The 20,394-nt window shown below is 37.7% G+C and overlaps 1 protein-coding gene across 2 annotated transcripts; it reads right to left on the bottom strand.

The window, feature by feature from the left end:
* Nucleotides 1-1,576: 1,576 nt before the first annotated feature.
* lrrc38b (leucine rich repeat containing 38b) lies at nucleotides 1,577-19,558 on the bottom strand. Of its 2 annotated transcripts, XM_026167140.1 has the most exons (3): nucleotides 19,214-19,558; nucleotides 18,036-18,669; nucleotides 1,577-5,219 (listed from the first exon to the last, which is right to left on the bottom strand). In XM_026167140.1, exons 1-3 carry the CDS (start codon nucleotides 19,271-19,273, stop codon nucleotides 4,972-4,974), a joined length of 942 nt encoding a protein of 313 aa, XP_026022925.1. In that variant the 5' UTR covers nucleotides 19,274-19,558; the 3' UTR covers nucleotides 1,577-4,971. The 2 variants fall into 2 exon arrangements, with proteins under 2 accessions (XP_026022925.1, XP_026022924.1); XM_026167139.1 differs by having other exon boundaries at nucleotides 18,036-19,558.
* Nucleotides 19,559-20,394: the final 836 nt, after the last annotated feature.

Genomic DNA, 20,394 nt, shown 5'->3' with positions numbered 1-20,394 from the left:
AGTACAATTTGGTTTGTATCAGAGGTATATGGAAAATTAAACATATTTCATTAGTAGCAAATGAATATCCTTTTTTAAATCTGTATTTATACAACACAGTGTCTTTACAAATACAGACCAGAAGACAGAAAAGAAAGGATTTTATTAGCAGTATTACTGTTTTTTTTAACGAAACATGAAAATACAGCTACACACATGATCTCTTTAACAGTATCTGTTTGACATTTGGAAATGCATTCAGCAGCAGTAGCATTGTCACCACTCTCTTCTGTCACCCAGTTTAGATTTAAGCCTTACTGACATTTATCTGACAAAACATAACATGGCTTTTTTTGGTATTCTAAGCAATATCGAGACACACTGTACGAGAGCAGCCACTACTACCTCTGCTTTCCAGGGTGCACAACGCCAGAATGTTATTTTGGGGACAGATTTTGAATAGAAATTGAATAGAAAAATAGAAATGAATCTGAAGTTTATACTGCAGATAACTCAACAGTGCATGCTGTAATGTGCTGATATTGTTACTTAATTAAACAAGTAAGGGAGAGGAAACTGCCATGCTAACATATGCTTTAAACTAACAATTAAGCTAAATAAATAAATTGTTAATGTACAGTAACTACATAGTAGTTGGAAATGATATGTATCAAAAGCCTCCCTCTGATTCCTTGACTTAGGTATGTGTCTGTTGTTATTAGCTGGGAATGTAGTTTGCCTTTTAACGGAAAAATGATTCGGCTAATTTAATCCCATTTAGCTAATCCGATGGTGTCATTTTTTTCTTGAATATGTCAATATGCTCATCTACAATTACAGACTCAGTTCCTTTAAAAGTCCTTCCAATAGACTCTTTTAATGTGAACTTGCAACTAATGACATCTTTCCAGTGGCTGTGAGCAATTTCAAATGTTGTTATTTAATAGAAACTGCCACAAAAAGTTGAAACTGGAGACTTTGGAAATGAAATTCAGGTGCAAAAAAGAATTGATTAGTTCAAGCCTGTCAAGCTTTCCATTGTTGCAATGCTGCTGTTTAAAGTTATGACAGCAAAAGACAAAAAATCACACGTGATCTTAATTCTGAAGGACTGGGTCGTTCACTGCACGGAAATATAAAAGTATGCTTCTCATAGCTAGCTTACAAATGTGGCTTCAGCTTCTGATTACTTGACATGTGTGGAAGATATGTTCAGATTAGCAGCACTTTGTGTACAAAGCTACTCAGAACCAATTAAAAAGACCTTTGTTACAATAAAAAAACACAATACGTGTTATTTGTTCTTACATAAACCTTTAAATGTTTGCTTACTATAGAAACAACCTTTGACCATGCAGTTTGATTAGTGCTATGAATTGTTGTTCCGACTTTCAAACACCCTGCTTTACTTTTCCATGAAAAAGAGAAAAAGAAGAACAGAAATTTGGCAAATGTAGCAGTAGCCAACATAAGTTTGGCTGGAGTTGATAAGCATCAAATTCCCCGTTTGCAGGAAGGAGGTGCTACCATTAGAACTCTAAATTCTCATATAGTGCAATCTTGGCTAAGTGCAATGCTGAAAAGATATGAATCTGTAAACCCACAAAAATATGTTTATTTTGTTATATTCTGCAGATATGCACTGTTGCTCATCCTGTAGAGCATGCACACCACTTCAGTATAGAAAACCAAAGCTTGACAGGCCTGCTGACATACCAAGTTACCGTTATGACCGGACAATTTATGAAAGGAGTTTATTCAGAGGTCATTTTATATAAATTTATAATAATCATATCTTTAAAGTGTACCAGATGGTGTCAAATCTAGCAAATAAACAACATCCATACAGTAAAAATCACATTGTTTATAAGGATGTGGCATTTTCAGCACAACATGTGACATTACAGGCTGGTACCAACAAACAGTATGAGATAACACAAATTTCATGAGTGTGTACCAGGATCATAGGAGTTTCCTTTGTGCTTTTATTGATGCCTACACAAATGGAAAAATAACAAAAAACAAAGAAGGCCACATTAATTTTTTGTCAGTTTCTGCAAAAATGTGCTTAAAAACGATGCACATTCAGGGCTATGACTTCTTCAAAGGGGACAGAGGCATTTAGAATTCCTTTTTAACTTTTTTTAACCACACAGAAACAATGACTATTTTCTCATGGCTCTTTTTCTATCTGCTGTTTGTTTGCATTTAGAGGCTTGACATTCTTTCTGCTACATATCTCAATTTTACTGAATTATTCATGCCTTACAAGAATGTAAGAAGCAGTACAATATACCTTCAGTTTGGGTGGCAAAAAGAGTCTAGCTTTCTGCTTTCCATATCTTAATAATGGAGGATTTAAATATACAAAATGCAAATATTGTAGCAAAAAGACATCCATGAAATTCAGGGCATAAGTTTATTAAATTTGGAATGTGCTGTACTGTTGCTGCTTTGAATACAGATCCTGTTCATGAAGCCGGGCCACGTTCACACTGCAAGCTTTAGCGCTCAATTCAGATTTAATGCTCATATCTGACGTTGTGTTGTTGTTGTTGTGTTCGTTGCTTGCGTGCCCGCTCACAAAACTACTTAAATAGCCAGTTTAAATAGTAAATACATTTCTAATTCCACGGCGAACTGCTCGCCATCCTAAACTGACCCACATTTGAAAAAGAACAAAAACAAAAATGTTGCATGCAGCATGCTGTAAAGAATTAAACACATGGGCCACTGAGGCCATAGTGTTTCTTTTATAAGCTGATGTACAGTGGAAGCCAAATAGTTCATAAGGATGACAACAAGGATGAGGAAAAAGAGAGCCAGCTTCTTAACACTATCCCCGCCAATGATGAAATATTCCAGCAATGTTTTCATATCATAAAAAATTCTAATTCTTACTTTTCCTTTTGGATTTCACTTTCTTTTAGCCTCATCTGCTCCCTGAAAAAGCACATAGAGTTGGGTTTTATCACCTGCCAACAAGGCTGGGTTGTTAAGAGTGAAATAAAAGCTGCGTGTTTACCGACATGACTGTTTCGATTGAGTTTGCATTGCAAAAACTCTTCTGGCTGGTCATGATTTTAAATTTTTTTTGAAGAGTCATTAAATTGTTAGAACAAATATGTCTTGTCTTCACATATACATTCTTTCTACTTTTTCTACCAGCTCGCTGTACTATCTAATGCTACAGCCAGAAAGTTTTGGCAGTTCACCTAGAAGCTGTTTGCCAACAACAACAAAAATTGAAGAATGCCTTACTAACTACCAGGCACTGGACTGTTAAAACGTGCGTGACACAGCGGGGTGCTACTGCAAAAGCTGGAGAAACACGCAAAGCCAAACACCACTACAGCCAGTCAAAGAATAGTCTAACATTTACCAGAGAATTTTGGTCTAAATCAGAAATTAAAAAGTTTGTATTTCAACTGATTGCTGATTTGGACACTGTTGCCTGCAGTCTGAATGTAGCCATAAGAATTTTGATATGAAATATCAAAGCCTCAACTTTAATGCAAGATATCAAACTTTCTAATAAAGGTACAGCAAGATGTAAGATATCTTTAAAATATTACTGGATGTTTAATTATTTATTACTAAAGAAGCCAAACTCTTGCTTGTCACCCTCGTTCCCTTTTTCTTTTGAAGTGACCTTCCTGTTAACGTAAGTGTTGAACACTGTCATATATATAACCAAGTAAGACAGAATGGAAGAAAATGTAAATCTTTGGAGATTATACCTGTTGAAGTAAAATGTGTGTACAGTGTGATTTGGCTTTGATTTGGGAGCTATGTTTACCTCACTAGAAGCAAAAGTCCTTATATGCAATTTCTCCTCCATCTGAACCTTTGGCAGATGAACACAGTACCAGTCTATTTGCTGTAATTGAGGACTAGCCAAAATTAGGTTCACCATTTAAAGTGCATCATTTAACACAATAATTCTACATAGATTCTATTTTTATATTGCATTTACCATAATTTATTCATTTGATTGATTATGCTGTTGATATTTTATGAATTTCTTTCTACACAGTTCACAAGTATCAATCTAAGGAAGTTACAGTATGTCCTCTTGATTTCTATGATTGTTTTACTTTACACCATTTTATTTTGTACATAAATTTGTGATTATGTAATAAATATGTGCTAGAATGTGTAGACCCACTAGAAGCTTTTTCCGCCTGCAGTACATAATTACCCAAATCCTGCTTGTTGAGCTGACATCCCTGCCACAGTCTAATTCTACATGCAGAGAGAACAACAGTATTTGCCTTCTTCAGTGCTTGTGAACAACGTCTTAATGTTAGTGAGAGTGGCTGTCCAACAGAGACTCGAGAAAATGGCAGGATATGCCAGCATATCATGTTATAGGCAGTTAAATATCGAGGTCACTGGTCAATATGACATCCTTTTTTATGGAATCAAGATCAAGCATTCTGGCCTACTCAGATAAAACCCCAGTGAAAATCATTCAAAGGGTCACACTAACTTTGAAGCCATTTTTACAGGATTTCAGATTCCAGGATTGAATGTCCTACATGACTAAATTTTGAAAGATTTTTGGTATGACTAAGACTAATACGAGAGTACTGCAGCAACACTTTTTTTTATTATCTATTTCTTTTCTTTTTTATATAAAGGTCTTGGCATATTTGTGTAGACTTATAACACTGAGCCAAGAGCCAGTGGCCATAAATGACCACAAGCGCTAACAGCCAAAAATAAGATCTCTATAATAGCATTTTGCAAGTGGTGCAGCACACACGCTAACCTTTAATAGGACTCATTCCTTTCCAGTGTCTTTTATTACCATATTTCAGAAGTCCATGTGCAAAGAAAACAACTTCAGCCTTAACAGGGCAAGATTGTACCATTGAACAGTCCTGGATATTGGCCAGAAAGGAAACGGCATGGGGCACACATTGTCTTCTATGTTCTCTCACTGCTGGAAGAAGAAGGGCCGCGCAGTTCTTTAAAAGTAAGTCCTTCTCACTCCTCACTCTCCTCTTCATCCCCCTTAGTGCCTTTACTCCAACGCTGGAAGCAATGAACAGTTGAAGCCAGGAAGAAACTGGTCATAATGGCCACCACAGACACTGAGATGCCAGAGAAAATGATGATAAGAAGGTCTGTTAGAGTCAGGGTGGCCTGGCACTCACGGAAGCTGTCCTTTGAGAGCTGGGTAAGGGATACACGTCTGCCATCCATAGGGAGGGAGCACTCCAAACCTTTGACCCCTACATAGAGAGAGTAAATGCGATTATACAAATGAACAAGACACATTGAACCTCACATTCATTCATTTCTATACAAATTCATTCTATGGCAGTACTTACATTACAGTTTACATCATATAAAAAAACTAGCACATAGTCCAGGTACTGTAGGCCTTAATACAGTTCACTATATGCACTGCACAAACACAAGAACTCTAATTTAACTCCCCACTGGTTTAAAATTAAAGGTGATGTGCATTTGATCTACTGCTCATGCAGCCCACACCTGCTCAGAACTAAAGACTATCAAAGAAAAGTGGAGAGCATAGTTTGAGCTGTCCTGTTTGTATGAAGCCCTTTAATTCTAGATAGTGGAATATCTCAGTTCAACAGGGTAACGCGGTTTCTTCCTAAGTGTGGGAGCTGATTTAATAACTGTAAGGTCGATCAGAAGTCTTCACTTATGAGTTGAAGTTGCACTGTGTATACAGTACACCCACCCACACCATGACTGTAGGTTCACTCTTGGAATACAGCTGAAATACTGTGAAGCAAAGTGATACAGTATATGCATTAGTGAGACATGGTTGATTTTATCTAGTGTGCTGTAGTGCTGTGAAAGCAGCCCATTTTCATGATCAATGCATTAGTTTCAAATGGTTTGGTGAATGAAAATAATTTTAAAAATAATTTAATTTGCTAGCTGCACAAGGTAGATCTCTTAGAATGCACACGCTGTTGAATAATGACCTCTGTTGCACTTCAAAAATCCACTGATGTACAGCATTAGCAAAGGGTACTTTCTCAGACAGGGGCACCTTGACCAAACTCATCTCAAGATGAAGCCGTGATAAATCAGTGAGTGCTGCTCTCTGTGCCTTTGTCACTTTAACGTGGTTTATTGTTCAGACATTGTTTAAATGGGAAAGGACAGTGACTGTGGCTTATTGGATTTCAAGGATACAAGCCCTTTATCAGAGTCTTCTTTTCCTCTCGTGATTACAAATGACATCAGCACTGGATCATTCGGATCAGTTTTAACACGCATGTGTTGATTACAGGCCACTGATACTATCACTAAAGACGGAAGGTGTTCATGCTGACAGAGTCAGGTATTCAAGTTATTTTAATGAGAACTTGATTAACATTTGACATTAACTTGATACAAGTTCTAATTAGGTGCTAGAAATGTTCTTTCTTTTTGTATTTCTTGACCTTCATACTGCAAATGTTATACATCAACAAATTTAATGTAACTAAATACTGGCAATGTGCACAGGTGGGAAAAGTAACGTATTACAAATATTTTGTTCTGTTCTGTGCTCTACTTAAGTTTTTATTTTTATTTTTTGACAACTTGTTACTTTTATTCCCTACATTTTAGTACAAATATCTACTCTACTTAAATTTTCATAAAAAAGGCCCAATACTTTTGGCTTAAGCCATTTGAGGGGAGTTATTGTTTCCTGTACCTCCACAAGGTAAATGGAGGGAACAATAATATATAAAATCTATCCTACTGGTGTACTCATCAGCTGTGTTTGTTGCACATAATAAGCATCAGTAAAATAGGTAAAAACATATAATTTAGACATCATTAATAGCGGTACTCAAGAATTACAGTGGGCTGGAATGATCCAGAAAAATCAGGAACGGCATTTTTGGTGCAATTATTATGATTCAGACTCCACTTAAGTCTTATGGTTGCCTCACCCACTGAATCCACTTTTCATATCCCTCTTTAGGTATGGAGGCAAAGTCACTAAGTCTACAATTTGGTAACAGCAAACAGAGACTTTTACTATCTACCTAATCTACTTAATGAAGACTGTATGTACTTTTTCCACCTCTGACAATATATTGTGTGAAGAACTAGACATATGGATGCAAGTGTTAGTTTATAGGTGGGTAGAGATAAATCTTTAGAATGTGGGTGGCTACTTTCTACTGATACTGTGCATGCAAATGCACACACTTGGCAGTACATCAATTCTGGATCTTTGCTCAACAGTCAGCACAACATGGAGCATACTGAAGATTTTCAGTACTGCCCGAGAGTGTGTTTGTTCAATTAAATACCTTAATTCTGCACCAAAATGAAATTTTTTATGTGGTGTTTAATTTATTACATTTAAATTGTGGTAAAGTATTAGAGGAATGTTAATAATACAACTAAAACATCTGTGATGATCAATTAAATAATTGTTAAATGTATACAACTTTGTTGTAAAGGAACAAATAACCTTCAAAAGTAAAGCGAGTTGGAAATATAAATGTACAAATGTAAATATAATTGGAAATATGTGCTGGTCCTTTGACTGACTCGTTAGAGTGTTAGTTACACTGTTTAAGACCTTGTTGAAACTTAGTGACACCAATCTAATAAAAACCTCCTACATGTCAGCTGACATAAATATTATGGAACATGTCATCAAGATAACAATAACCCAAAATTACAAGACACGAAAAAAGTTATGTTTCATACATATTAAATACACTATTTTGATTCAATGTTATTTTAAATAGCAACTGTCACAGTATTTGGGTTTTTCATAAGGTTCTGTCCACATCTCCATCTCCGGCAAGGGTCTTTGTCACTAAACCTTTTAACAACAAAGTACGAAATCTAAATGTCAATAATCATGCACATATTTTGATCTAGTTTCATTTCCTCTGTTTTCATCCATCTTTTTCCAAGCACCTTCTTCACTTGTGCTAGACCGCAATAGGTCAGACAAAACATTAAAAAACACATTTCTTACAGACATCATGATTAATGTATTCCAGTGTAAATGTATAAACAATTTATGAATGCATTATAGCCTGGAAAACAATGAGGTTTGGTGGTTCTGCTCTTTTTAGACTTACATAAAAATGCCACATCCAAGTCATCATGTTTGGGAGTAATTCTGACAGTACATATTAATGTATTATACCTGTTCGAACCACGACATTTATGTATTTCAATTTCATCACAAAATCCCAGCATCAAGAGGTTTCAATAAGCCAATACCATCAGTCCTTATGTAGCTCAAGAGGAGCATATTGGTTCCTGGCATCATTAAGTCCACGACATGTCGGCCATATGCTCTGGGAATCAGAGATCAAAACAAATTCATATTTCACTGCCTGTGAGAATACTGCTCATTCAAGTTGTCTGCGTGACATGCATGTGCTGAAGAGGCAAAGTTGGCCTTATAAAGGTCGCAATGTATTTAGAGATGTTTAATCTCCTTTCGTGACAAGTATGAGCTGAAACGTTTTGTTGGCTTTTAATGCTTTCAAAATCCACTATTCTAAGCATTGCATTGCGTAACCAGCCACATGGCTCACACTTTGAAATTTGCAAAGTGCAGTTTAAATCAGCTGGGCTTCTTTCTTTTTTTTAATTGTTATTTTTTTCCAACATTTCTATTTTCTCTGACAGTACTCAAAACTACTGCTTGGACCTACTTTATAGACATTAAGAGTGTGATTTCCTCCTTTAATATACAGGTTTATGAAATTAATTGTTTTTGTATAAAGAAGCATCTTGTTTTCTGTTTTATCTAATATGCACCATCGATGTATATTCCAAAAAATAGACATGGGTAGAATGCAAATTAATTTGCATTAACTGGTTAACAGCAGTCATGCTGAATGAAAAGTCACCTCTAGCATAATTATCACATACAAAGACTGCCTGTCTTGTCCATTTGCTCATAAAACAAACGATTTACATTCATATTCACAATGTGCTTTCTGCATTGCAAATAACCAGTCACCTTAGAGACTTCGCCTTTGCCTTTTGAGATATTTTTGTCTGGTCTTGCCTCTTTCAGATGCTTGATTAATGACATCTGAGACTAAAATTATCCTGGTGAACACATGGCCCCTGCAGGAGTAGCAGCATTATCACATTTATCAAAATGGATTTAGAAAACAGATCAGTGGTAGAAAGAGACGGCAAACTTATCTTCTTCCTGGTAGTACTACTTTTTACTATTTTACTGTGAGCTAACATTAAAAGCAAAAAACATTATCCCAGCTTGTTCTCCCATGGGATAAAATTACAGCCAAAATCTCACCAATGCTACAGCCAACTGACTGCAGTTAAATCCATTATAATCCATTATTTTGAAATTACGTGCAAACAAATCTTCTCTTATAAAACGATAACAGACTCTAGACTTGTATGTATGGAAATAGCCTCTTAGTTATGAAAAGTCAAGCCAGTGCAGAAGAACCTTAAACCTGCACTCCTTATAATGGCCACAAACTCCAATGATACACAAATGTAAAACAAATGATTCTTCACCAAAGTGAAGAGTTTATGGTTTCACTCTGAGATTTCAAATCTTATTAAACAGCGCAAAATCATGATTTTGTTAAAAATGATCCAAAGTGGCAAACATTGTAACTAAACAGGGTCAGCTTCAGGGTGTAGCCACCCAGTACTGTATGAGCATATCATCACTACAGCCTTTATGATAAAGAATTTGAATGTATTCCATCACATTCCTCCTATTCTGCAGTAATTCAGAGGCTTAGTAAATATCACTATAAATATAAGTTAGATGAGCCTGATAAAATCTATGAATATCCTTTTAGTAATTATTTGAGTTTGATAAGTTGAAATAAATGTCTAAAGTGTTAACGTATGTGTTTGTGTTAAATTAAGGTATTTATTTACATTTATCTCAGACAAAAAATTCAGTATGTGGTTCACAGCATAACTTCTTTGCATGTACTTAATATTTTTGTTTAAAATTGAATCAAAACATTTGAGAAATAGGTATCTATACTCATCAGTATCTTGTACTAAAATCATTAATTATTCAAATCAATATTATTTACAACTAAAAAGTGTAAGTAAAACACAATAACGTAGAGTAATTGAGTACCGTGAGCCTTTTTCATTGTTTTGTTCATTTTGTTTTTTAAATACTCTGAGCTTTTGTGTTTGCTCTCCTGGTTTGCATTTATCCTTCAAGTAAAAGGCTCTTGCCTTTTTAGTGCTTGTTCATTTCGAGTTATTTCCATGTTTATGAAAATTAAATTTTCATTTGGAAAAATGTTAACATGTGGTCATTTTTTATGCATGTATTATGAAACACACAACTACATATTAGTTTGTTTGGTTTTTTAGACTTAGACTACTAGTGAAATACAATAACATTCATATTTGAATGTTAGAGGGTGATCGTGGCTCAAGAGTTGGCAGTTCGTTGTGTGATCGGAAGGTTGCCGGTTCGAGCCCCGGCACCAACAGTCTCGGTCGCCTACTGCCTACTGGTGGTGGTCAGAGGGTCCGGTGGCACCAGTGTCTGCCAGCCTCGCCTCTGTCAGTGCGCCCCAGGGAAGTTGTGGCTACAATGTAGCTTGCCATCACCAATGGGTGGTTGACTGAATGCAGTGTAAAGTCCTTAGGGACTAAGTAAAGTGCTATACAAATACAGGCCATTTACCATATTTAATATGAAGTACAATTTTGATTACGTTCAGCTTACAATATAGATGGAACAAAGTTTTGGATTAACTGACCATCTATATTTCAGTTACATTGACCAAGTACGTCAATGTTATTTACTCATTTTTTTCATGTTTGTTTAACAACTACAATTATTCATTTCAACTTAATATGTTTAAGAATTAGTTATTTAATTGATCGAGTATATTGAACAGATTTGGCTGGTTTCCAATCTACTCAATATTTTTAAGTGTAAAAGTGTTGCCTCAAAAATTTTAAGTAAATGTCAGTTTTAGTTCTTAGAGTGTGGGTACAGCTCAGAGCAACACAAGTCTTGTATTTGTCTCACCTGTAATTAAAACACATTTAATGCATTTATCACATTTATTAATTGAACTGAAATAAATGAATACATTTTCATCTAATATAATACTCATTGCTTCAGTAGTTATTTCTCACAGTTATTTAGTAGTATCTATTATTTAAACAACTCTGCTTTTGTCACATAAGCATTGTTATAGCTGGAGTAATACAGGGAGCTGGGAACAAGCTTTGTGACAGCAGTTATCCAGGACATCCAATGTTAGGCTCAGTGAAGCCAGGAAACCCCAAGAGAGCCAGACTAACTTAAACTCACTTCTGGGAAGAGGCTCAAAGGATGAGGCTCTCTTTTGACTTTTCTATTTATACAACTAGTTTAAAGTAAAAAAAAAAAAGTAAGCGCAATGCAAATACAGTTAACAGATACCAACTGCATAAGTGAGCGAGAGCGAGAGAGACAGAGAGAAAAAGCTTTGTTTCCTTTGCTTATACCTGTAATTGAATTTGGTACCTGTCTTGTCCAGTGTAAATATGTTTAACAATGAGGTATCTGGAAATACAGACTGCAGTCCCTGTGTTTTGTTGCCCGGGGATAACACAAAGATGCACATTATCAACCTAGATTGAGCATATGCTCTTAAATGTTTAAAGCCCAATTCTTTGTGAATCCAGCAAAACATTTAATAAAGATATGATTTCTAGTAACTGTAACTTCACACTTACTCTGGCAGAAAAATAAGATGGTGTTTTAAAGTACACAGAGTATCTAGGTCCATGCAGTGAGTCAATGACAGCTTGTTAAGTGAGTAAGCTGACGGGGTACAATTTTCAGAGTTCAAAAACACGTGTAAGGAGCAGGCTACTGTGCACTGACACAAATCAGATCCTTACACTATCAGGTATGTCGGCCCACACAGCTATGTTACATTCCTGGCACGGACAGTTGATGGATTATGTTTAGGATTATAGCCAGTCAACAGGACGGGCTATCTGCTGTCTCAGTCGTGATTGATCTACCTAGCTGTGGCAGAATGATATCAGAGGCTTGTTTCTCTTCCCTCCCTCAACACCACAGTCTTTGTCCAGATTGATCTCTGCACCAAAGGCTAAAAGCAAAATTACCCCATCAGTACATCTGCACACGTATAGTAGTTAGCTTTCATTTGGCCATAGCATACTGGTGTCGAGGTACTCTCTATGAATACTCCAGCTGCGACAACGATTAACAAAACTGTCCCCTCCCTGCTGTATTAAACGGGATGAATGTGCCATTCAAGTCCAATATTCAGCGGATGTAAATAGAACAAGGCAGGCATAATTGCAGAGCGACTGAAAAATGATTCAGTTCTAATCCTCCAAAGAATTTGAAGGAAATCTGGGAGAAAATGGTGAGATGTATGCAAGAAAAGGGCAGCAGCAGGGACTGGAGTGTGGAATGTGTGAAGTGAATGCACAGCTGCACAAAATGACGAGCACGTATGTGACAGTGGGGTGAGGGTGACTCGTTCAGAAGGGGATTCCTTCTGCATGTAGACTCAGAGACATCGTTGCACTATGGGAATGTTTAAAACATCTCATCTCAAAAACAATTGAAATTGCTTATTCCCAAACACCAGAGGTGACTGTTTAAAAGCAAATGCTAGCAGATATATTTCCACTATGTCATTGGACTGACAATGCAATGTGTCTATTGTCATGATTCATCCCGATAAAACAGTTAAATATGCAAGTCATGTATGTCATTTATGCCTCGCAGTTGGCCACATAGATGAACAAAAAAAAAATCTATCATGCACGATGTTACACACTCGCAGCGAGATAATGCTTTTGGCTTTTCACCTTTTATTTCTGACACTGGCAGATTATCCCTTTCTGCTTCTGTATGAGCTCTGTCTGATGCTATCCCACTTTGTAATCCTGTCCACCTTTCACACTCAGCTTTCCCTTCCCAGTACTCTCTCCTTCACATCCCAACTTTAAATAAACATTAAATTAGGCCAAGATAAATCAAGCTGTCCGTCTGTGTTAATGGAACAGATATTTTCTCTTCACGGTAAAGATAGCAAACGATCATGCTGGGTAGTATGGCAACATGCGAGTGTGAGCCAGTGGCATCATATTTTCAGACTGTGCTTTGGAGTGCGGAAACAGGTCTCAAAGGAGATACTTGATACGCTGTCAAGGAATATTTTGATTTTGACCCTGTCACATGAACTGCTAGTTTGTCGTGAAAGTGTTTAGGTCACGACTAGTGTTGATAGCAACTGCATGACGAGGCTCAGATCCAGTCTACCGTCGCCCATGAGAGTTGGCCTGTCTTGCCCTGTAGGCAGCTCTAGCTCCAATTACCCTGGCCAATGTGCTGTAGAACTGTGTCACTGTGAATTATACATGGCCTTTGTTCATCCTTAACCCAAGAGCACTGGAGACAGCAGTGGATCATGTTTACACTCATCCTTCCACTGAAACATTCATGAACTTCACTGTTGGCTAAAAACTAGACATTTAAATGGTGCTAATTCTTTTTTTTTTTAATGGAAAAGTTGATATATATGACTAATCAGCTGGCTGCTCAACAGGACAGTTGATGGTTTTTGTATAAAGAAATGGTAAGTCTGGTTTAACTAATTTAAAAAAAAAAATCAATAATAATTTTTATCAATGTTGCACATCAACTTTTTTTTCTATCCAAAAAGTCCTGAATTGATGCACCTTCCAAGCACTCATCATGCTGGCCTGCAGTAATCACTGTTATGCAAACACGAAATTGCGCTGTACTGTGAACTCGAAATCACAGGGGAAATCAAGAGGTGAAAAATGAAATGGGAATCCAGTTTACAGCATGGGCTCTTCAGCTGCTACATTATGCAGGTCTTAACCAAAGAAGTCATCGATACCTAGGGAAAACATAAAATAGCACTACAATTTTTCTTTATTTACAAGTTTGAAATTAGTTTGAGCTAGCGCGACAGACAGAAAGAGAGATACTTTATTAGTGCTCTATATTAATTCCGGAGAAGGATTTCTGATTTAAAATTTAGTGAAAGGCTTTTTCCTGCAGCAGTCTAGCTTCTGTGGTCTTTGTTGAATTGCTAAGAAAACAAAAACACATTCTTCAGTGTTTCTAGGTCCTCTGTTTATTGGAACAAAACCAAGGGAGCTACACTGATTTTCAGCTGGACTTTCTTTTTCACCTTCGTGTTTCATGCCTTGTTTCCCCTGCTCTCTCAACATCATTTTGTGGCTTATCATCTGCGTAGCTGGAGCAGACTATGACTTGGTACTCGGATGGTACTTTCATCACGGCTCCCGTTATCACATGGTACTAGTACACTTCCAGTAGCAGCTGCGTTTTTTTATGTCGTCATGCAAATGATGTTATCACAAGCTATTTGCATAGAGTTGCACATAATTGTTTGCTTGTTTTTCTATTCTACCCTTTTTGCAGTAACACCACTCAGTTTCAGTCTGAAGCCACATGACAGTGAATATTAAAATGAGTATGTAGTGTTTAATTGGGATACCACTGGAGTAGCCTTAGCCCTTCTGTTTTTAATATTATTGAGCTCTTGCTGGTAAGAGAGACAACATTCTCAAATTTAAAAACTATTTTTTGTAGCTACTTACCTGATTTGCTGCTTGATTAAAAAAAAGACATGAGGATGCAACACCCACAAGTGTGAAAAGAGCGCACTAATGGAGAATTTAAATTCTACTTTCTGTCTCTGTAACTGATTTTCTCTGAGATGAGTGAGACATTAAGTGGAAACGCCAACACTGATGATGGTTGTTAGAGTTGATACATATTGAAACGCTTACCAAGTCAAGCTCATTCACTAATGAGTGTCCATCTGTTTATTGTGTAACCACTTCCAATACAGCATTTCAGAGACTAGGTCATTGCATTTTTCCATGATCGAGGGCTCAGCCATTACGTTAATTAGGTCTGGCAGTTTGATTCCTGCATGTGTGAACCGTGTTTGTAAGTCCAATTCACTATAACCACAAATTCTCCTGCAATATGTTCTTAACTTCTTTATATTTGTATGAGAAAACTTAGTTATGTAAAATAAACTTCTGCTCACTTCAAAAAACACATTCAAGGTGTTAGTGACATACATGAACATAACAACACATATAATCCACAGACAGTATTTTGGTAGCTGTGTAGTTCTATCATGCGATACACAAAGCCGCTTCTATATACTAAACACAGAATAAGACAGCAACTTGTTTGGAAAGATATTTTCAGTTCAGTTACTTGTCCTGTGTGACTGGTACTAATTTGCATTGTTTTCCAATAGACTATAATAAAGTATAATTAGTATCCCTTTCACCAAGATATTATTTATCTTGGTCTTATTAACACTAGAAAGTAAATTCCAGACATGATAAAATATTACAAAAGACTGAGCATAGACTAGTTTAAAGTCTTTACTATTAGGTTTGACTGTGCGTTTTGTCCAAGCTGCTGGGGCCAGAAAACAAACACTTTCTGATGGGAATGTAAAAGCTGCTGATGAGGTGAGATAAGCATTACGAACTGAATTTGAGAGTGTGTTTTGGGGCCAGTTGGCAGTCATGACAGCAGCTTGGCCAGGCCTTTGGCTTTTTCTTTGTTGTTGATGTCTGTCTGGCCAGCTTTTGCCTTGGTCCAGACCTCTGAATCAGTCCAATCGACTGTGTTGACTGATTCATCTGGCATCGTGACATACAAACAAACAATGTTTTTTATTGAAAAAGCAAAGAGTGCCATGGGATCTCTAACGATTAACCATTAGCCCCTTAAAAAAGCATTAGATTCAGGTGGAGACATTGGTCTCTAGTGATTGATAAGGGAAATTCAAATCACCTTGTCCCACAGAAATTGGTTAGAATGGAGGTAATGTCGACTGGCGATGGAAATAAAGTGTGATGTGTGATATTAGGTAAGGCCAGCGCTGCTAATGCAATTCATTATCCCCGGGAGTTGACAACACATAGAGCCTGTGATTAATGCATTTGCAAACTCCTGCTTGGGGGAATTGGGTAATCTTGCCAGTTTATCAACTTTGCTTCCTCACAGGCCTAAACTTGCAAATTTGGGGCAAATGAAAAAAGAACACAGAAGCAGAATCAATAGCTTGGTACACCATGGCCTAAATGTATATTAGAAGTTTGCTTTTGTGAGGTGTCAGCAGTTTGTAACAGCCAGCCACTTTGGGAGGGAGCTGAATTAGAGTGTTACCCAGTCAGTTCACAATTTTAGAGAGGGTTATTTCACACATAAGGCATAAGGGCAGGCTGGCATTGATTTGGACTACATCTTTTAATAATTAACCATGGATTTCATTACAGAATAGGAATTCTGGAAAGGATATCCACTATCTGAATATCCTGTCTGCACAAGAGGGCAAGGTAGAACATCAGCTGGCAGGGTGAGGGGGGTTGGGTGTTACCCGACTGTCTGACAAAATATTAATGTCAAACCCAAATCATTATCTTTTCTTAAACCATATGAGTATTTTGGGGCTTTAACCAGAACAAACAGCAATTGAAAAATAATCTAGTTGTCAAAAATATAATGAAATGAAATAAACTGAACAATAACTAAGCTACATCTAAAATCAAGGTATACACGCAGGAAACACAATTGAGTTTCTTTTAAAACAAACTATCTAAGGTCATACTTCCTTAAAAAAGGTTCCAGCTTTGGAAATTTGAAAACACTCATGTGGATGTGCGCATGTTTTTTTCTGCAAACAATCATATCTTCTTTCTCTCGGTTAACCTATTCAAGAGACGAGAGCAAGTTTACAACCCCCATCTTGAACCACACTGTTATTCAGGCTTTTGATAAAACATGTTTCTTTGTTTATGCAGGGCAACATTTTACACCCTAACAGTAACTGTACACCTTCATTTTTAAACCCAATAAACTGTTCATGAACATTTTGTGGCGTATTCACAGGTTTGGTTGCTGTTTTGTTTTTAAATACACCCACTGTGAGCCACATTCAAACAAAGTTCTCAGAAGATGTACAGCACAGTTTAAAGTTCATGTACTGTCAGATTTGTTTATTTTAGCTTTTTGATCGAGTGCAGTAGTCTTCTCTTTTGAGAAACCTTCTGTCTCTTATGTGAGAATGTTGATTGCGATTAAGATATTTTATATAGCCTGATAAACAGAATGCCAAACAATGGTAATGTGTTCTGTTTTATCTGGGACATACCATGCAACTCCCTTTAGAATACATTAGCTCTGCTTTCATGATGTAAGAAGATCTTACCCTGCGTATAATACTTCTGAAAGGACATGGTGACCCCCTTTGTCTTGTTTTATTCCTCAGATAAGCATGCACACATGGAGATTGCCTTGTAAAGCCTCCAAAACTTCAGTCCTGTTATCTAACTCAACGCTGCAGGCTAAATCACAGTGGCAGACAGTGTGTGTATATTATGAGCCTTAAAATTCACATGGATAGAGCAATCAGCACAGGAACAGGAGGAAGAGTCTGATTGTCAGTGGCATAGAAAAAGGTTACATGGCTGAAATATTGTCAACTAAATAGCAAATATTATGCGAGAATTATATATATTTTCTTAAATATTATATAGCCAATATAAATATAAGCCACAAATGAATGCTGATGATTACATGGGATATAGGTCAGGCTTATCTACATATTCAAATGTGAAACCATTAGAAAAGCAAGTTAGATTCTTAATGTGAGTTGTTTAATTTCTCTTTACAAATCAGACAATATTGCATTTCAAGTTGCTTTCTATAACAATTGATTAACTTTATACACACACTGTCCTCGCAGTTTTCACTTTCAAATGAGTGCTATTGTTTCGTATTACACACTTGGTCTCACACATTATAGGCTGTGGGGGTGGAGGGAAAAAAAGACACAAAATTAGAACAAGGGAGAGGGAGGGGGGTTTCCTCTCCTACAGGGAAAACATAAATAGACCAGAGAAGTGTTGTGGTAATGGATTTTCCATAATACTGTTGAATGTTGTAAAGAGATATGGTTTATTTGGGTCAAACACATGAAGAGAAAATGGCTCTTTTTGTTACTTACCATTTGGAAGCTTATTACTGTTCTCCGTTAGCCATGCAAACAGGTTGGCAAAGTTGCAATTGCACACCCAGGGGTTGCCCTCAAGCCTCACTACCCGCAGGGAGGGCAACTGACTCAATGCCCCCACCTTTAGGGTAGACAGCGCATTACGCTCCAGTTCAAGTTCTCTCAGAGAGGTGAGGCCCAGGAAAGCATCCTCACTCACCTTGCTCAGATATGGGTTGTTTCCCAGTCGTAGTTTGATCAAACTCCGAGACTCCCCAAATGTCCCCTTAGGGATTTCAGTCAAATTGTTGCTGCCAAGGTCCAGGAAGACCAGCCTGGAAGAGGTGCTGAGAGTCCCTTGTTCTATGTGGGAAAGGGAGTTGTTCCGGAGGTCCAGATAGACCAAGTCACTGTATAGAACCAGAAAGTCAGAGGGGATACGGTTTATCCAGTTGTCGGCCAGCAAAAGCCTCCGCACATCCAAGGGGATCTCATCGGGTAAACTGGTTAGCCCACGGCCACTGCAGTCCACAGTGTGAGGATCTGGGCACAAGCAGGTTGCTGGGCAGTTCTCCCCCCGGGTCCATAAGACAGAGGACAGCAAGATGAGGATAAGCTGAAGCCAGCAGACACATGGCAACATGGTCAAGGGGGGGAAATGAGTTAGGGGAGAAAGAGGCTTGGGGTTAGGACAAATAGGAGAGGGTGGTTTGGGGTTAGGAACAAGAGGATGAGGGTCAGAGGGCAGGAGATCAGGACAAGGGAGGGAAAGGGGTGACTGAAGGGGGTGAAGGGGATCAATCCTCCTGGAGAAACATCCTTTTGTTATGGAGATGAATTTCTGGAAGGGCTCAGGAATTGGGAGATGGCAGAGCAGCGTTGAAAGCTGCTTTCCAAGGGATCATGTAGCGAGCTGCCTGGATAAAATAATAGCCTGCCTGCTTTGAATGAGGAAAGACAGGAGGATAGTAAGCAGTAGGTAGCTTGAAAGCAAGAACGACTGCTTCTAACACCGAGGGGAGGGTAGAATGAGAGTGGTAAATAGACACGAGCGAGCAGGGAATGAAGAGACGTCGGGGGCACAGACAAGGGAGAGGGGGGTTGAGGAGGAGGCTCTGTCCGCCACACTACCCCACAGTTGATCTGGCGGCAGTGACAGACAAAGACAATAAGGTCTCTGACACAAAAGGATATAATACAAAGCTCTGATTCAAGCATGACAAGCAAAGAGTAACATCGTTACATCCCTCCATTGGACCCAGGTCTCTGTATAGGAAAGCCCGTTGGTCTGATGAGAGAAAGAGAGAAGCTCACGGAACATTGCTCAAGTGTTCGTAAGGTTGTCTCCCCTTATTATTCCTTCTCTATCTCCCAGTGCCCTGCAACATGCTGTGTTACGCTGTCAAGCCCTGCATCAAAGCTGTGTGAGAGAGAATCCAAATATCCAGGCAGAAGCCTCGTGAATGTAGATTGCAGTGCTGAGCTGCACACAGCCATGCCAATCCAACGTCTGCCTCTGAATCTACCACAGTTTATCACATGCCCTCTCCCCTCTCATTATTTGCAGGGGGCGTGCCTGAACCACGCTGTCAACACGTGATGTCACTTCCTATAGTGTTAAAAATGATGATTGGTTGTATCTTAAAGTATAAAATTTGAAAAATGTGATGCTGTTTATTTTAATTGGCATTTATGTGCCCTTAAAGACATATCCAGGAAAAAATATCTATCATGTTATATACTTTTAGAAATCTGTTAATTTTTTTAAATTTAGCAATGAACATGTAGATATATCGATAGACAGACAGATGTATAAATATATAGAAGTGTAAACACATTGGTCTTTATTTATGTATATTTATGTTCCTGTAGTATTTTGTTTCTACAATGAACATGAGCACAGTTTTGGTGTAGTGTTAAAATGCCCTTGCAGATCACCTGTCCTCTTGAAAGGAAAGTTTATTAATTATTTAGCTTTTCAATTTATACATATTTATAACATCAGTATCTGAGGTGCATTCAAGTCTCAACCCATAACGTAAAGAAGAGGATTAATTCTGAGCGTGTATTGAATTCAACAAATGGGATTTTCTCTAACAGGTAAATGTAATTAGACCACGGTTGTTGCAGGGTCATGGCAAATTAGACCTGTGGAGAATGAGGGTCGCGTGAAATGTCTAAGAAAGTGGCTTTGTCATGCATGAAATGTCAGTGTCTATTTCCAAGATGATAACAGATTCACACACTGGTTCACAAGTTTAACAAAAATTGGCCATGCACACACCTGCCCATAATAACAGGAAGATGACAGTAACATCTAACTCATTTCATCACAGAAGATCTAATAATAACTCTTTGCTCAAACTTTGCATTC

This window comes from Astatotilapia calliptera, chromosome 5 (assembly GCF_900246225.1).
Source record: "Astatotilapia calliptera chromosome 5, fAstCal1.2, whole genome shotgun sequence".
Lineage (NCBI taxonomy): Eukaryota > Metazoa > Chordata > Actinopteri > Cichliformes > Cichlidae > Astatotilapia > Astatotilapia calliptera.
Note: the sequence above shows the minus strand (reverse complement) of the source record. Positions and strands in the feature narration are given on the sequence as shown.